The sequence below is a fragment of the Alnus glutinosa genome, chromosome 1 (genome assembly GCF_958979055.1).
Source record: "Alnus glutinosa chromosome 1, dhAlnGlut1.1, whole genome shotgun sequence".
In the NCBI taxonomy this organism is placed as follows: Eukaryota; Viridiplantae; Streptophyta; class Magnoliopsida; order Fagales; family Betulaceae; genus Alnus; species Alnus glutinosa.
The window spans coordinates 16,913,965-16,931,946 of NC_084886.1; the positions used below are offsets into that span (position 1 = coordinate 16,913,965).

General features: G+C 35.1%; 1 protein-coding gene across 2 annotated transcripts; it reads right to left on the reverse strand.

Moving 5' to 3' along the window:
* Nucleotides 1–3,723: 3,723 nt before the first annotated feature.
* On the reverse strand, nucleotides 3,724–9,375 carry LOC133875153 (protein TIFY 4B-like). 2 transcript variants are annotated; one of them, XM_062313184.1, is made up of 9 exons: nucleotides 9,074–9,375; nucleotides 8,786–8,916; nucleotides 8,427–8,581; nucleotides 6,405–6,495; nucleotides 6,152–6,317; nucleotides 5,568–5,627; nucleotides 4,804–4,861; nucleotides 4,466–4,674; nucleotides 3,724–4,138 (listed from the first exon to the last, which is right to left on the reverse strand). In XM_062313184.1, the coding sequence occupies exons 1-9, from the start codon at nucleotides 9,189–9,191 to the stop codon at nucleotides 4,122–4,124; spliced, it is 1,005 nt and encodes a 334-aa protein (XP_062169168.1). In that variant the 5' UTR covers nucleotides 9,192–9,375; the 3' UTR covers nucleotides 3,724–4,121. The 2 variants fall into 2 exon arrangements, with proteins under 2 accessions (XP_062169168.1, XP_062169163.1); XM_062313179.1 differs by having other exon boundaries at nucleotides 4,804–4,867.
* Between the last annotated feature and the right edge of the window lie 8,607 nt (nucleotides 9,376–17,982).

Genomic DNA, 17,982 nt, shown 5'->3' on the forward strand with positions numbered 1-17,982 from the left:
TACAAAAACAAACAAATAACACAATAAACACCAAAGTATAATAACAAGTATTTCACAATACAGTTAAAAAATGCAAAAGCGCACAACTTACCATATCCAGATTGCACTCATTAGCTGTTGCATGTTCTCTATAGAATGATGTCATACGTTCTTGTATTTCATTATGTTTCTTCTTTAAAGTGCAAGTTCGTGTAGTGTGACCATATTTCTTTCATTTTCCACATTGATTATTTTTACCCCCTCGCCCCCTTCCTCATTGTGTAGGGATTTATTGGCTCTTCAAGCCTTCTTCTTCTACATTTTTTAGGTCTCCCTCTAGTTGCTCTTGACCTAAGTGGTTCAATGATGGGTTGATTTGTCCTAACTCATTGCTCTTCACTCGTTACAGGGTAAATGATGGGTGCGTATGACTTTAAGTACGTTTCCTTGCCAAAGTATTCACTAAAATAATCTGAAGGGTTGCCTCCATAATGCTCTATTACTGAGATAACATTAGTACATGGGATACTAGATACATCCCACTTTCTACATCCACGTATTTGTCTCTAAATTTGCCACATACCTTCTGCCCTTACACTCCACCTCAAAAAACTCTTCACCAGCATATGTACACCAACAATGGCTCGCTTCATCTTCCTCTACCTCGAATTTCTCCACTTCAGGTATAAGTCTCTCAACCATCAAAATGACAAAACTCTCAACATTTGTGTTTCTAATCGTTCCTCTACAAATCGGATATATCATGATCTTGAATCTTTATGTCCTCATTCTCTTCCTATGTTAGATTTAATTTAGCTTTCCCCACAACACCACCAAATCCTCCTCCATGTTTCCTACCATGGAGTGCCTTTTGTCTCTTTCCCTAAATATAAAGAAAACTCTTAAAAAAACCTATATAGGGTAGCATTTTTGCTTCCCTATATTTTATTAAAAAAAAACTCTCCTTTCTCTATTTGTTCTTTTTTTTCCTTATCATTTATTTCAAAGAACATTTAATAGTATAGAAAAATGATAAAGAAAACAATTGTAAAGTTCATTTAATTAGGAATGCAAAAAGTTAATTAATTTCCTAAACTTAATTTTTTTAAAAAAAAAAACTGCTGCTAATACTCTTAATTGTAAGAGTTCAAGTTATCGCAACCAAATGCTCGTCTCTTGCCGGTTAGTTTAAGATTATATTAAGTGGATCCCAGCTTCTTTCTTAGCAGGAAAAAAGAAATTGTAAGAACAAATACCGTGAGCTTTGTGCTTCAATTTAAGCCATCCATATATATATATATATATATTTGGATCTAATTTAATTTTATAATGCTCATGTAAACTTTAATTTCTATAAATGCTTACTTGCGCTTTGTTGATTCGCTTTCAAAAAAAAATGAACGTGGTCCCATACACTTTTCAATTCCATGGCGATAAAAAAAAAAAAACGCTTTTTTCCATCACATTCCACATTCCACATTCAACATTTCAACTGCCATGGCCCAAAATGACTTTTTTTCAATGCAATAAATAGGCAAAAATTGGCAATGAGGCCCCGCAAGCAGACAACATATAAGGCTCATTATTTTCATGGTTTTTGGTTTTACTTTCAGGAGTACTGTGAATAATGCTACTTAAATGGGTCTTATACGACTTCAATGATCTAGAAGTAAAAATCAGCTTCTGATTTTTTTTTTTTGAGAAAACTATAATCCTTGATCTTTCATTATAAAAAAAACAAGACATTAGCCACGTGGCTACAGTAGCTGTTACTGTAGCCACATGGCCAATTAGCCACGTGTCATACTGACCACGTGGCGAGTTGTACCAGAAAAGATGAAAAAGCCAGTTGGCCGTGTGTATATAACTGGCCACGTGTAATTAATACACGCGGCCATTTGGCCGTGTGTATTATTTTCACGTGGCTAATTAGACACGTGTAAATAATACATGTGACTAATTCACTAAAAAAAACCATTGGTCACGTGGCTTATTTGGCAATTTTTTTATTTTTTTTTTCTCCCGCGCACCTCTTCGGAGATAGTTCAAAATTTTCAGCTTTTAAAAATTTAAAAATTATTTTTTTCTTTTAAAAACTAGTCGCCTGTCACATGCGTTCTGATGAACCCCTACAGGTTCTTCATCTCTCTAGAAGGGGAAAGCCTTCCCCTTTCCTTTGTTAAAAAAAAAAAAAAAAAAAAAGCTGCTCTCAACTCTCTCGTCTCTCGAGTTGTGGCCGGCTGAATTTTTTTTTCAAAACTCTCCTGTGTCTCTCGTCCTTCCCTATCTCACTTTCATTTGTTTGTATTTTTTTTTCCAGCACACGACAACTGGATCGCTTCCACTCGGAGAAGCTCGTTTTGGTCGTCGGTGGCGGAGAAACTTGCCGGTGATGATGAGGAAAAGAGGCCAATGGTTTTTTCCGTCGCCGGGGAAGGAAAATCCATGGCAGTGATGAGCCGTGGTCGACGACGTGGTGATTTTTGGTTTTTGTTGTTAATTTTTGGTGATTATTGGTATTTTTTAGTGTTTTGTTGGTGATTTTATGGTAATGCGGTCGACGAATGATTTTTGGAGGATTTTTTGGATTGGATTTCATGGGGGAAGGAATGTGAAGATTTCGCCGGCCTTGTAGAAGTTTCCGGTGAAGGAAAAAAAAAAAAAAAAAAAGTTCCCGGCGAGGGCTAAGAAAAAAATGCTGGGGAAAAAGTTTCCGGTGTGGGTTAGTTCCATGTTGCTAAAAGTGTATTTTTTTTAAAAAAAAAAAATAAATGCATTTAGCCACTTGTGGAAGCACGTGGTTAAATATTATGTGGCTAACTAACTACGTGTATAAAAATACACGTTGCTAAGTGACATTTAGCAACAACTGGATTAACGAGGGACCCACGTGGCTAACGGTTAGCAACGTGTATGAACCTCATACACGTGGCTAATTGCATGTGGCTAAATACCAAGTTTTTTGTAGTGTTTCAACGCTTTCAAAAAAATGTACCAAAACTTTAAAAAGTATCAATTTCGAATATTCATCTTTCAATTTTAACATTCCGTTAGAATTTCTTATTAAATCAAAATTCCTAAAATAACCCAAAGTTTTTTTTTTTTTTTTAAAAAAAATGTATATAAATTTTAAACGATTCAAGCATAAGTATTTTTACAAATTCCGTTAAATTCTGTCAAATACCTAAATCCTAATAATTTATTTTAAAAAATTTGATAGGATTTAACAGAAAATTCTAACGGATAGTTGAAATTGAAAAAAAATTGAAAGATAAATACCCTAAATTGACATTTTTTAGAGTTTTGGTACTTTTTTTCAAAAGTGATGAAATATTAAGAATTATAAGTACCGTTCTCCCTAATTATTTTATTATTTTTTTTTTTAAAAAAAATGCTAATTCAATGACTGATTTTGACAATTACAGACTCGAATCATAAGTTGTATGTCAGTCGTATAAGAGTCTAAATAACATTACTTAAAAAGTTCACAATTTTTTGAAACAATGGTATAACACACATCGCTCGAGGAAGACAAGTCAGTAACCCATAAGTAGGCCATAACAAAAAACCAAAAAAAAAGAAAGAATAAAAAGTGGGATTCAAAACTATCACTAGCGTCACCACCTCCTAGTAACACCCCTGTTAGCTGTCCCAAAAAAGTGTAACACCCCTATTAGGACCACCATGGTCACCACTACTATCTGTAAACCCTAATCATCTGAAAAAGAATACAACTAATTCAACTTGTAGAATAAGCCATTAGCATAGCAAAAGATAGCATACCTTTACATAATGAACAGAAAATGGCTGCTTGCGGCTCTAATCTCAGCTACCAAATCTTACTCTCGAAAAAGAGAAATTCCTAAGGATGGCAAAATGATTCTTGATATTACAAAATTGATCAGGTGAGTAAACTCATACCATTTACAAAAGAGGATTCTCCAAGCAGCGTCTCCAGAGATAGACAGTAAAAATTTCACTGTCTGCAGAGCCAGCCCAAAATCAAGCAAAAGGCAGGCCTGTAGGTGGCTATCAAAATGGTTGCCTCTTTCCCTTCTTTCATATTTGGCATAGTGGTTATCAAAGAAGTAGAGCTCTCTATTTAATTGCCAACTCCATCTGACCTAGAAAGTGGTTCCAATTCAGCATTCTTGGACATCTGCAGTGCAGCGAATGTATTACACGTAAATGGAGGACAATCAGTTCATAAGGAACAGATTTTATTTGGATCAACACTTCCAGATGGTTATCAGTCTTATACCCGGTCAAGAAAGATAAACTCCAATAAGTTACAAGGTTGGTATCATAATAATACACCATTTCAGAGTGGCCTCTTGATCATCGACATAAAAATCTATGATCACATGCAATCTCTGTTTTATGAATATTTTATTTATTTATTTATTAATAAGCTCTAGAAGTTCTGTAAACAAGTTATGTCTATGACAAGTCATCATACATGCAGAGCAAGAAATATGTAGCTTACCTTTGTCATTGAGATCAACAGCAAGAGCAGCACTCTTCAGCTGATTGTCGACAGAGCTACTCAAGGCTTGTGGAAGGCCATGCTGGGGTGGAGAGCTCGTGTTACTTCGGCTCGATTTCCCATTTGGGGTATGCGTCCTCACTTGATGGTTTAAATAAGTCTCCAAGCCAGTCATCGATCCCATACTTCTCTTGATCTTTATTCTTCCCCTTAAAGGAACATAAGCAGAAAAAGAAAGAAAATGATATGTGATGAGACCGAAGGCTTCAAAAGAATCCCAGCATCATACAAGGTTACTAATGTCGTGCAGTAACAGATAATTTATTCAGATTAGGTACCTGTCTTTCCGTTTTTCGCGATATCTCTGCAGTGAGACTTTTCTGTTTGCCTGACCCTCTACATCTTATGAAAGACCACCAAACGTTTAGAGGGCAAATAAACAACTGATAAGTTACATATATTATCAAGCACGGGAGCTTCTTTAACTAATTAGCTCCTCTAAATTATTATCATCAGTCTCCATAGCACACAAAGAGGCTTAATTTAGGCAAAGCTTCAATATCCTTTTAAATGTATATGTGAAAGTGATGCATTTAGGTCTTTACTAATTATTCAAGAGTTAGATGTAGATAGAATATTTCAAATGGAAGCTTCAAGGTATATGCTAAATCATCAGTTGTCCCAAAAGTTTAAACTGATAAATTGTGAATTTAATTATTTAATTAATATTCTAACCACTCCCTCACATGTGAACTCAAACTCAATTTGGTGGCAATGCCCACTCAAGCAGCAATAAAGAGTGTAACTCAGCCTCTAGGGTCTGGGCAAGGTCTAGAGAACAACTCTAATATCAGTTCCTTGGGTCTCGGTCGAGGAAATACTCTTTACAATAATATAATGGCCCATCAACACTTTACAAAAGCACCCAAGTTTTGGTTTTTGGATATACTCCATTTGAACACGCATGGGCTGAGTATATATATATATATATATATATATATTACTGCAATAGCAATTTCTTTATGTAAAACTAATGAGAGCCATGAAAATTATATGCAAATTAAGCATGCTATAAAATTGGAAGCAAACTGAAGTTTCTAACCAGGGTCACGAGAAGTGTTCCCTTTCTCTCGGTACTGCTCAGAATATTCTGTCATCTTCTCTGTAAAATCAAATCAATTTATCAGTTACCTAGCAACCAATCTCTCAAAGTTTGAACTACTATAATGTTAAGAACCAATGACATTTATCTATTCCGTCAGCCTTGCCAAGTTGACTCAATGCATGCAAAACTCAATGCACTTTAGGTGTTGTTTGGGAGTTTTGAAAAGAAGATCCAGGAAACTGATCTACAAGCTCTAAATTGAACCATTTTAGGTGCAATTTGCATTGCAGCAATGCATAATATGAAACTACGCAATGAACAAGACAAGTACAACAAGCCTTTTCACTTTGGACTAAAAAAGTTTGCAAAGGCAAGGAAAAAAGAAGTTAGTTATGTCCTCCATTTCCAAATATGAAAGAGGGAGATGCCTAGACCATTTACAGGATCTACTTCTCCATTTACCAAATGCAGCTTAGTATGGTTTCAAGTACAGCTAAAGCAATACTGAGATAAGATAATCCATAGCCTGCCAACATTATAGCATTCAAAGAGTCAACTAGCAAATTGTTCCCAAAAGTTACCTGCTTGCATGATCTGTGCGACTGTGTTACTAGGAGGAATAAGGCGATCTTTTTCACTTGCTGTCTGTAAATGGCATGGAAGGGACCAAAGAGATGCAGCTCTACCTAGTGTATCATCCTGAGGCAAACGAACTGGACTGGCTGCAAGGTGCATGATTGCCCGTGCCTGCAAATCCAGATATGCCTGTAATGGAAGGCCAACAGATGACTGGAGTTACCTCCAGGTATCCAAGCAAAGAGGAAAGTCTATTACCTTCTCAGGTGGCACTCCATCGTACACATTCACCTTGCCACAATAGAAAATCGTCATTTGTCCAATTGACCCATTTGTTCCACACGGGATCCTGTGGACACATTTTCAAATACTTCTTTTCTAATACTTATTAAAAATTATCAGCAGAAAAATTGGCTATTTAAGTAGGATGAAATGTGGCCTGAATTCCACCACCCATAGTATATGCAAATGTGTGCCTAAGAATCTAAACTATACACAGGTTATGCCACTCTTTTCAGAAAGTGGTTTTAGAATTTGTGCGTGTTATATAAAACTTAACATATGCTTATATCATCAAAGTTATGTAACCAAGAAAAATACACTCTCAAAGTGCAAAGCAACGTTCACAATTAGATGCTGTTCATCAAGTACAAAACAAGGTGGTTTCTGGTCTGGTGCTTTCACATCCTCCCAGCTAATCATTAGATGACTTTCAAACTGCCATTAACTCCAAATTTTAAATTAAAGAAATTTTTTTTTTGATTTTACTTGTCTTGAAACTCGGCACTAGAAGAAAAGAAAAAAGCATCCGTTCTTTCCTACAATTTCACCTGCTAAAATACCACTTGGTGAATAGAGATCTTTGCAGTTTGCAACAGAAGAGGAGAACATGGAAGCAGAGAAGGAAAAGAAAAGAAATATATGACAAAGTTATCAGGTGTACAAGCTCTGGGGTATGGAAAAGCCCTTATCATACTGAAATCCAACCCCATTCTTGACCTTAAAAGAGGATATGAATAAAGGAATTCAGTCATTATATGCAATTAAAAACTTGTTTTTGCTGATTATAAAACATTTTCTTTTTTGATAAGACTAGGGCCAAAATGTGGCTTTCAGATAAGGAATTGACAATGGGGTGAAATATTGCACTATTATGGATGGTTCACTAAAATTAAACCAGGAAGGGTTGAATGGGTTTTTCAATTTAAAGCAGCTTTCATGTTACAAAGGTTTTTAGTGAACTAACTGAAAAAGGTAATGGAAAAAAATCCAGAGTTTGACTTTTATTTAAGTCCCTCTTCATGCTATGGCTTGCTCAATACAGTCAAAGACTAATCAACAGATGACAGTTTTATATCACTGTGGTCTACATAGGGAGGGACACGCACAAAAATTTCCATTTCATTGCATAATAGGGATGCGTGCTGCTAAGGGAATAGAAGAGTATCAAGTGTATAATAACTCATGAATACAATTTGGAAAAAAGAAAAAGAAAGAGAGAAAAAAAAACAAAAAAAAAAACGCTGGTGAAACTGGTGCTATTATTAGGAAGTTGGCACAGTCAATGATCCTGTCACACCAATTCAGCAGCTAAGCATGCTTACAAGTTTGCGCTTCTAAATCTCCTCCTCTTTCTAATTTCCCTTCTTATTGAGCACAGAAACTGATTTAGCCAATATAGAGTTGCTTTCTATATCTACCGTCACTTCAGATCACCTTCCAAGTTATATTTCCCTCTAAACAGCGTTTGAAACAAATTCAAATATATTCTACTTGTTATCAATGTAGGTTAGGATACACTCAACACCAACTCCACAACCCTTGACTTGGTCTTCTTTATCAAGAAACTCAACCAACAACCTCCGGGGTGGCTGTTGTTCAAACTTTATCAAGTCCATCTTGATACGTCAAAACACCTTCAAAGTTCGGCTACCATTTTTGTCAAGTTGAAACAACCCCACATACTGTCAAAGGCACCAAAACCCACCAGTACCCAACACATCACACTATCACCCGACTACCATATCACAATAACTTAATAAACACATTATCCGGCTGTTAGCCTTGTTTTCATTTGACCGGAAAAACATTTTTTGTCACTTTCCGGTTACACCAAATAAACGTGAAACATCGAAAAACAATACATAATGTCACAACTACATTGAACAATCAAACTCAGATCCTAAATTAACATCATTCAATAAATTCTTAGTAAAAGCTCCAATGAGCTAATCAGAACACATTAACCATAAACCAAATACATAGCGTTGAAGACCAGACCTCGGACTGATCGCATTGTTCTCTATCTCGGCCGGTCGATCCCCCGCAGGAGCCGATATCGGTGTGTCCTTTCTTCCATGCGATTCCTCCGCCGATACCGAAACCTGGACATCAGGACTCGGTTCCTTAACCGAATCAACTGAATTCGAAGTCACCTACAGATATAATTAATCATTCAAAAAACGTGTTATCAGCATTTACTCACATTGTTAAACTGTACAACAAAAAAGCTCAGCTTGGTAGTTGAGAAAATCTTAGTTAGAGGGAGGATTTCGGTCAAAGTAGGACAACTTTTTTCCGAGAATTTTTTCTCGGGAACCAAACGGGGGAGGGGGAGGGTAAGGGCGAGTGAGACTCACGCGCGGCAGCGAAACGACGGCCCTGCGCAGAGCTCCGGCGCCGGAATCATCGTCGCTCGGCTCCAGCAGAGCCTTGAGAGAAATCACTTGCTGGATCGCCTGCGATTTGTTCCATGAAGGCCTGCGCATTCCTGTACGGACACGTGTCATTCCCTTTCTTTAAAAAAAGAAAATATTACTTAAATCATACATATAAAATACATATATATACACATAAAGAAAGAGAGAGAGAGAGGGGGTAGCGGAAAATAGGGAGGGAGAGGAGGGGCAAAGGTGGAAAAGGAGAACCTTTATCCTTAAGGTATTTGCGGCAGTCTTCGCGGGTGAGCTGGGAAATGTCTTCCTCGGTGAGCTGGTTGAGGGGTTTGTCGAGAATGGACCGGAACGACGTCGTGGCGGCGTTCATGGCCTCGGATTGCGGCGGAGATCTCTCCGGGCGCCCAGCCCTTGTAATTTTCGGCTCGGTGTGGGGGTTAATGTGTTGGGAAAAGTGGGAAAAAGTTTGTGTAGTTGTGAGAGAGAGAGAGAGAGAGAGAGAGAGAAAGGGCGAGAGAGAGTGAGTGTGGGGGGCGGGGGGGGGGGGGGGGGGGGTTTGAGAGAGAGAGAGAGAAGCCGCGGCGTCTCTCCTCTTTGCTAGGGGCTTTTTAGAAGCTAGGATGCACCCTAGCCTGCCACGTAGTGTGGCTGTCTCAATTATTATGGACTAACCAGTGGGGGGGTCTTAATTATTTATTTCACAAAACCCTTATAATCCACTCCAGGATGATGAATGAATGCTTCCTATTTTGTTTTGGGAAAAGTGGGGAAAAATATCTCAACGGTTCCCATTACAATATATTTAATAATAAATTGTTGGATTTCTTCTTCAAATCACTCTTTGTGGGGCACCTGTTGGTTTGAGTGTCCATTGCAAATTATGTGTAAAAGTCGGGACTTGAATGTGATGCATGGGTCGGTCACTACGGATGGTCAATGACCAGTCACACCTCATTCAGCCTCTAGCGTTTACCTTCGCTTCTTTCCAAGCCTCCCCCATTTACCATCAACCTTTTTTTGTCTCTTCCCACCACAAGGGGAAAATTAATTAATTAATTAATTTTCCTTTTCTTTTTATAAATATAATATTAAGGCCAAGCCCAACCCATTGTGAGCAATTTCTCCCCGTCTTTCTCATAATTAAGTAGGTAAGGACTAAGGACATCATGCGTGTGATTTAGGAAACGGGTCGCCTTCATTTCATTTGAGTAGTCAACGTAGTAAACAGGACTAAAATTATCATTTTAAATTTTTAAATAATTATTATTATTTTTTTTTTTTTTTACTGACAGACTCTTTTTCATTTCATTTGAAATGAAAAGAATCCGTTTTCATGATTTTGTGGTTAAACTTTGACAACATTTGATGGTGACCACAGTGCATGAGAAAACTTGAAAATGGCTATATTTGAATAAAGTACAGTGGATGTAGGACTGTATTCGAGTCAAGTTAATTGAAGTTTAGAATTTTTGAACTTGAACCAATTGAATCATCTGAGTTTTCAATTTCGACTCGAATTCAAGTCGAGCTTTGAACCTCTGTTCAAATTTGGCTCGCAAAACCCTTTGCCGAGGCTGAGTTTGGCTTGAACTCGACAAGGATCCCGAGTTGGATCTCTTGTCAATTACTTAATAGGCTCGAGACCCATTTTTTTTTAAAAAAAAAAAATTCTTATTGAAAAAATAATAATAATGAAACTGAAATCTAAATGAACTAAAATACCAAATTTTAATATCGAAAAATAAGCTACAAACTACAATTGTTCAAAATAAATAACAGCATTCTTGCCAATGGAATTATCTCTTTACATTACACATTTTCAACATAAATAACACTATATGTAAACAACAAATTACAAATCAAATCAAATCAAATCAAATTTAAAAGACTTTACATAAATAGCAAATACAATCAAATTCAAAGGTCATGACAATTTGAACTTTACATTCTGAAACAACAATTAGTATACACACTAAAAAAATTAATTTTTTTTTACTCCCTTACATTATTTACTTAAGTTCTCAAACCTTGGTAATTGGTAAACATGTCAAATGAGGTTTAATAACACAAGATTTAATTAACGGCCTTAATGGTGGGACAATGTACATTACCTCAAATATGGAATCACAACACTTCATAATAATAAGCCCCGTCAAACAAGAATACATCACAGAAAGATACTAAGGCAACAATTCAAAATATATTATCAAATTACAACACTTATACCTACTACAACATGAAACTACTCGAGTAACACAATTTCCACCAAATTCGGGTCCTCCTTCTACATAAACAAATAAGAAAAGTTAACAATTTTTAAATAGAAATTAGTGAACAGATACATAAAAGTAAGAATTACTTTTGATGTCTTTTTGAAGTCCATAAAAACGTCCTCTCCCAATCAGCCACACCTAGCAACATTTGCACTGTTTCATTTGATATTGATGCCCAATATGGATCAATTATCCTACTACCAACGTTGAATGTTGACTTTGAAGCCACTGTGGTAATAGGAAATGCTTTAATGTCACGTTGCATCTTTAAAAATATGTGATACTTGAGGCTATTCACATTCCACTGCTCCAAACAATCAAGATCTATATATGAACCCTAGCTCCTCACATATAAAAACATCCTCCCCCTAATATGCAGCCAAATGAATTTTAACTAGTTAAACGTTAGCAACACTTTTCACGAGCGTTGTCTTGTTTATTGTGTTCTATTACTGTTGAAGTATGATCCTTCACATGCTCATCGTACAACTTATGCAAAAACTTTAAGAACAAATTCAATATTCCTAGTGGCTTCGGACTCTTGATAAATTATAGGAAAACCAAACCGTACCAACTCCATTTTAAACCTTTGATCCAACATTGTAGTTACCACCATCATCAAATTACTAGCTCACATGATAGATAACACAACTCTCTAGAAGTCTTCATGTCCGGACATGTGCCCACATGCCAGCAAACACAACTTTCTACCTGAATCATGTCCGGACATCTACCCACCATGTCCGGACGTTAGTGGTTGTAGTTGTCTTCTTGGAGAATTCTTCAACTTTTCAACATAAACCTAAGTATAAAAGCTACCCAATGCCATAAAATGCAAAAGACGTGTTTTGTACAACGAATGAGCAAACTAAAAAACCTAACAAACTCTCTTTTGGTCATTCGATGACAAAGCCAATTACAAGCACTCATATTATTACAAGATCTCCCCAAAACTCAATCTAACATATCAATCCACAAACCAAGGTTAGAAGCAATCTTGAACATAGTTCTTGAAATCATTGAACAAACTCATTACGCGCATCCATCTCATAGATCACATCATCCATAATATATACACCATAAATGAACTATGTCAATTTGTTAATCAAATTTAGAATAAACCATCCTTGAATAGATGCACCAAACATGAATTGAAAATTCATTCTAAGAAGGTAGTAAAAAAAATTAACTAACTAACATCATATCCCTAAAATTTCTCTCCCTTTTTGTTACAAAAGACAAAAGGACATATAATATGACATGCATATAAAATACGCACAGATTTGATCAGCAAAATTAATCACATTGGCAAATCAAAAAAAAAAAAAAAAAAATCATAAGTAATAAAAAAAAATTTTTAAAAAAAAAAACAAAAAAAAAAAACTCCCCCTTAGTCATCATCAATTGTTCTCCCCTATATGATCATTCTCTCCCATATCAAACGAAAAAACAAAGAGAACAAAAATAGAAAAATGCTAGATGCCAAAATGCAAACATGTTAAATGGTTAATGCACTTAATATGAAATGAGTGAAATGCAATGCCAAGAACCATGAAACATACGAAAGATGATGAAAGATGCAAACCAACTCCAACAAGACCAACCAATTTGACAAATCTGTCTTTGAGACATTTTACCAAATACGTGATATGCATTGACAAATTTTCTTCTATGAGATTGAAGCATGGACTCTCAATGAAAACATAACTAGCTAATGAGTGTATAGACATGCACAAACTTAATTTAAAACACAATGCATGAATCAAAATAAAGCAACTAACCAAAAATCCAATGCATATTTTTGTGTGGAGAGAGATTAATTTGAGTGAGAGAGAGTGAAAAATAATGAGTTTAAAAAAATAAGCCTTGTTTGTAACGCTTGTTTAAAAGCCGCGAATTAAAACTCAAATTCTTTTTCTCGCAAATTAAATGACACATTTTAAAACGCTCAAAATACACTTGTGATAATCAAGAAGATTGAATTCAAACCTTTTGTTCACAATGTGTACCAAATGCATAAACATAACCATTTGATGGATTTACCAACACATGCGCACAATGCACTTGAAATTTGGAATTTTCTAAACCATGAAAAGTGTTATGTGTGACAAAATTCACAAACGAGTTTAAGACCTTAAATTTGTGAGGGAACCAGACTTTGACATGAAACCTCATATGTGAACTAGGCATCCCTTAGGGCCAAAAGTAAAATTTTATATATACTAGGGTTTAGAGACACTTATACAACTATCCCCCTAAGTCATAGCATAATTTTATGTCTAAGTCTAATATTTGTCTTTTTCGCAATGATTTAAAAAATGATTATTTTTATATGGACTTTTACTTTTATTTCATGTGAAGCCTTTAATTTATGAAAACACAAATTTTTACTGTCATACACATATACTATAGTTAAGAAGGGTAATGTATAAAGTTCAAGTCCAACGTTTAACCAGCATGTATGTGGTCAATTTGGTCCTAAAGACAAACTAATCCACACACATGGTTGCCCACCAAGAATTCACACATACGGTCAAACTCTAGCTTGTGAGCTAAGTGTGTAAAAGATATTTCCTCATGGTAAAGGTTTAAGAAGTATTCAACATATAAGGCGTTAACGTATAGATGTAGGCCATAGGCCAAACCATCTTAATCTCTCTATCTTTCCCTCTTTCATTCATCGATTTATTTTATTTACTTAGTTTTTATATGGTATTAGAACTGTAGGCTATCGTCAGTGTTTAATCTCAATGGTCTTGTGAATTTTTCTTTTCTTTTCTTCTTTTTTTTTTAGTCAATACTTTTTCCGATCTCTTCACCATAGATCTTGCATACTTGTATATGTCGATGAGCAAAAAATAAAAAATAAAAAAGTGTCACCTTTGGAGCCTATCGTTTTATGTGTCTCACTCAGTTGTGGTGATGCAAGGTATGAAAAAAAAATAAAAATAAAAATTCCTTTTTGAAAAAGGTTTATTACCTAAATCAAGGGAATTAGAATATTTGATTACCATAGATTAAGGGATATGTTTGTATTTGAAATTATTCAAATCACATGTAAAGCTTTATAAATAGAGCCTTATATTCAAATCAAATATCAGGGAAAGATGTAGCTTATATGGCGTTAACGTGTAAATATAGACCATAGGCCGAACAACCTTAATCGTTGTGTTTTTTCTCTTTCCTTTATCTCTCTTTATTATTATTAGTTTCTATACAACAAAGGGGTCAAGTCAAGAGCCTAAACCCTAAAGATTCTGCATTTTGCGTTGATATCGTTCAAATGGTAGTACACGGGAGTGTCCTCGTTAGAAAAGGGGTTCCCACGCGACTCCCAGCACATGTCTCGTTTGAATGGCTGTGATCCATATTCAAACACCTGCTCATCATTTTCTTCAAAACTTCCTCCGTCCAAGTTCCTATTTTTCTTCCCTTTTTCATCATCCAGACATCCTAGAACCCTAAAAACACCCATTTTCATCTTTCCTAACATCGTTTTGAAGCTAAAAGTCTTTAGGATCTAACCTCCAAATCTCAACATTTTCCTTCAACCCCGACCTCTCTTCAAGACAGCCCCTAATTACCTCTAAATATTTGAATTCATTTACCTTAAAATTCTCCCCTTTTACAGTGCCTAGCCCATTTGGTAGCCCTAGCCCTTTCAAAAGTTCCACCTTTTATTCCAAAGGTTAGGTATTTCTTTGTAAAAAAACCCCTCATCTCCTCTCTTCCTTAGAGCACTCCCAATGGTTTATGCAAATTTTTATGTAAAATAGCTAACCAAAATCTACTTTATCTAATTTAACTAATGACTTTTAAAAGGCACCATACATCCGATTATCTATTCTTAACCCTATATTATCTATATATGCTTTCTTTATTCTTTTTTATTACTTTTTTCATTATTGTATTTTTTTACTATCCTCTTTTTTTTTTTCTTTTTTTTTTCTTTTTTTTTTCTTTTTTTCAAATAGTCGTATTTGGTCATATTTATCAACGGTTGTTTTTGTCAAAACAGTCATTTTTCTAACGCAAATTTTTCCATGGTAATTTTTTCTCAAAACAACAATTTTTCTAATAGTCATATTTTTCAACAATCATTTTGTTAAATCTGTCATTTTTCTAACGCAATAATTTTTAAACGATCATATTTTTAACAGTTGTATTTGTCAACGATAAGTATAAATATAATAACCTTATACCAATATCAAGCATATTTATGAGAATATATTTTTGTTGGGAATTGTAGTAGAATATACTCATAATATTCTCAAGCATATTATGAGAATATTTCTTTTTTAGAATTGAAATATAATATAAACGTAATATTCTCGATTATATTACGGGAATATTATTATTTTTTAGAATTGAAACAAAATATGCTCATATTTTTCTATGTGATATTAAAAGAATATTAATTTTTCAATGACTTAATTTAACTATAAATTGTCGAAGTTATTGTAAAGTTTTACACATAAAAAACACAAGCTTCTTTTTCACAATTCTCTAAGCTTTTCTTTTTGTACACTCTTATAGATCCTTCTTTTACAACTTTTGACTCTTCATCCTTCGATGACAAGTTGGATATCGTTTTTGCTTTTTCTGTTGAAAAAGAACGGTTGCGTGATGAAAGAGGCTCAACATCGCGCCTTGGTTCTGTTCAACGCCGTAGGTTCATCCAGCGTAATTCTTTGGAAGGGCACTAACGCCTTTTCTTAGACTATTTTGCATAATCACCAATCTATCCTCCTAAGAAATTTCGCAAGAGGTTTCGAATGCAACGTTCTCTGTTTAATCGTATTCAAATTGCGATAAAAGCTCACGAACCATATTTCGTCCAAAGAAGAGATACTGCTAAAAAGCTCAAACATTCTTCCCTTTAAAAGATGACTGCTGCACTTAGGATGCTCGCTTATGGAGTATCAAGTGATTTTATAGATGAATATTTGAGGATTGCAGAAAACATTGCAACAAAGTGTTTGCAATATTTTGTTAAATCAGTGATTTCAATTTATTCTGACAAGTACTTGAAGTCACTAAACAGCAATGACATTGCTAGATTGCTAGATGTGAAAGCAAGACGTGGATTTTTTGGGATGTTGGGGAGCATCGATTGCATGAATTGGAAATGGAATAATCGTCCAAAAGCATGGGCAGGTATGTTTTCTGGTCATATTCATGAACCAACAATTATTTTCGAAGCCGTGGCGTCATACGATCTTTGGATGTGGCACACATTTTTTGGGTTTTTAGGGTCTCATAATGATATCAACATGCTAGAACATTCTTTTTTACTTACCAAGTTCATTGGAGGGCGTGCTCCTCCAGTGAACTACTCAATCAACAGTAATGACTACACAATAATGGTATATATTCTTTATGGTCAACATTTGTAAAAACAATTCATGCTCCACAAAGAAATAAGAGAAAAATTTTTGTAAAAACTCAAGAGTCAGCAAGGAAAGATGTAAAACGTGCATTTGGGGTGCTTCATGCTCGATTTGCAATTGTGCGAGGACCTACGCGTTCTTTTGATCATAAAATGCTTAGAAACATCATGATAGCGTGCATAATATTGCATAACATGATTGTTGAAGATGATCGACATCTATACTTTGGAGCATATGATTTTGTTTACGATCAAATTGAAGAGAGTCTCTACGAACCAGTGCCACACACTACAAATCAACAACTTACGGACTTCATTAAATGTTATCATCGCATTAGAGACAAAGGGACTTATTCTCAGCTACAATCAAACCTCATCGAGCATTCATGGCAAATACATAAACAATCATAATTTTAAATTTCATATTGTCGCATTATGCTATATTACTATTCATTGTAATGTTGCTAGGGGCAAGTAGTGACTGGGTGTTTCCTATGGAAACTCTTCTAAGCATTTAGATTTTCCTATATTTGACATACTACTCATGATAAGCAAATCCTCTACTTAGCACTAGCGTTTGAAATAGACCAATATTTTCTTTTCCTTATTTTCAATCTCGAGCTTGAATACACACTTCTCACAAGGGCTTTACCTCTCTACTGGATCATGCCCATGAGTTCAATATATAGTTTCTATTTACAAAAAATTAGTTCGAAAAAGACTCGAGGTCTGGGGCAATGAAAGAATCATGATAAGGCATTTTGAAGTAATAAACGCACTCTCTCCATAATCTATTCCTAAATGTCATCAAATGTGAAACAACAATGAATAAGAAATAATTTCCATAGGCAATATGATCATTTACTATTAATCCATTCCAATGTGTCCACTAGAAAGAACTAATTGAAAACCATTCAATATGCAACTTAATCATTTTTCACTATCCATTTGAATGTGTTCAGTAAAAACTGACTTAAAATGACTACAAGGCACATAATGTTAGAAAAGACTTGAAATGTAATTTTCACAAATATTATAATGTCATCAATCCACACAAGGACAGAGATAGAGATCATGATTAATGAACATGACAATATATTAAAGAAAGTAATACCTCAATGGTAACATCATGATCCAATTGGATACTTTGTGCTGGGATGTAATCCATTGGTTGGACTTGCCGAGGTGGAATCAGTTCAGAATCCCAGCAGATAAAGTAAATATCTCCATCCAAATTACTACCAGAACACTCATTTGGATGAGGTCTTGGATTTCAATTAAAATTTTGATATTAGTAATTCAGTTTTACATGGAAAATTTTGTGAATAATACACAGCAATCAAGTAAAAGTAGCACTTCCGGTTATACTTTATAAAAGAACAAACTACACTCCACCATATATAAATCAATTATTGCTTCCATAAAGAAGTTTCTATGTTGCACAGTTCTTCATTCTCTTGTAAGAAAAAACATAAGGTAGCTACAAACATCATTGAACC

Coding starts and splice junctions, on each gene's coding strand:
- LOC133875153 (XM_062313179.1), bottom strand. CDS start 9,191: ATGAACGCCGCCACGACGTCGTTCCGGTCCATTCTCGACAAACCCCTC. Junction 6,496..8,426: donor AACAATGCGATCAGTCCGAG/GTCTGGTCTTCA, acceptor ATGTGTCCACAG/GATCCCGTGTGGAACAAATG. Junction 4,868..5,567: donor GAACACTTCTCGTGACCCTG/GTTAGAAACTTC, acceptor GTCTTTCATAAG/ATGTAGAGGGTCAGGCAAAC.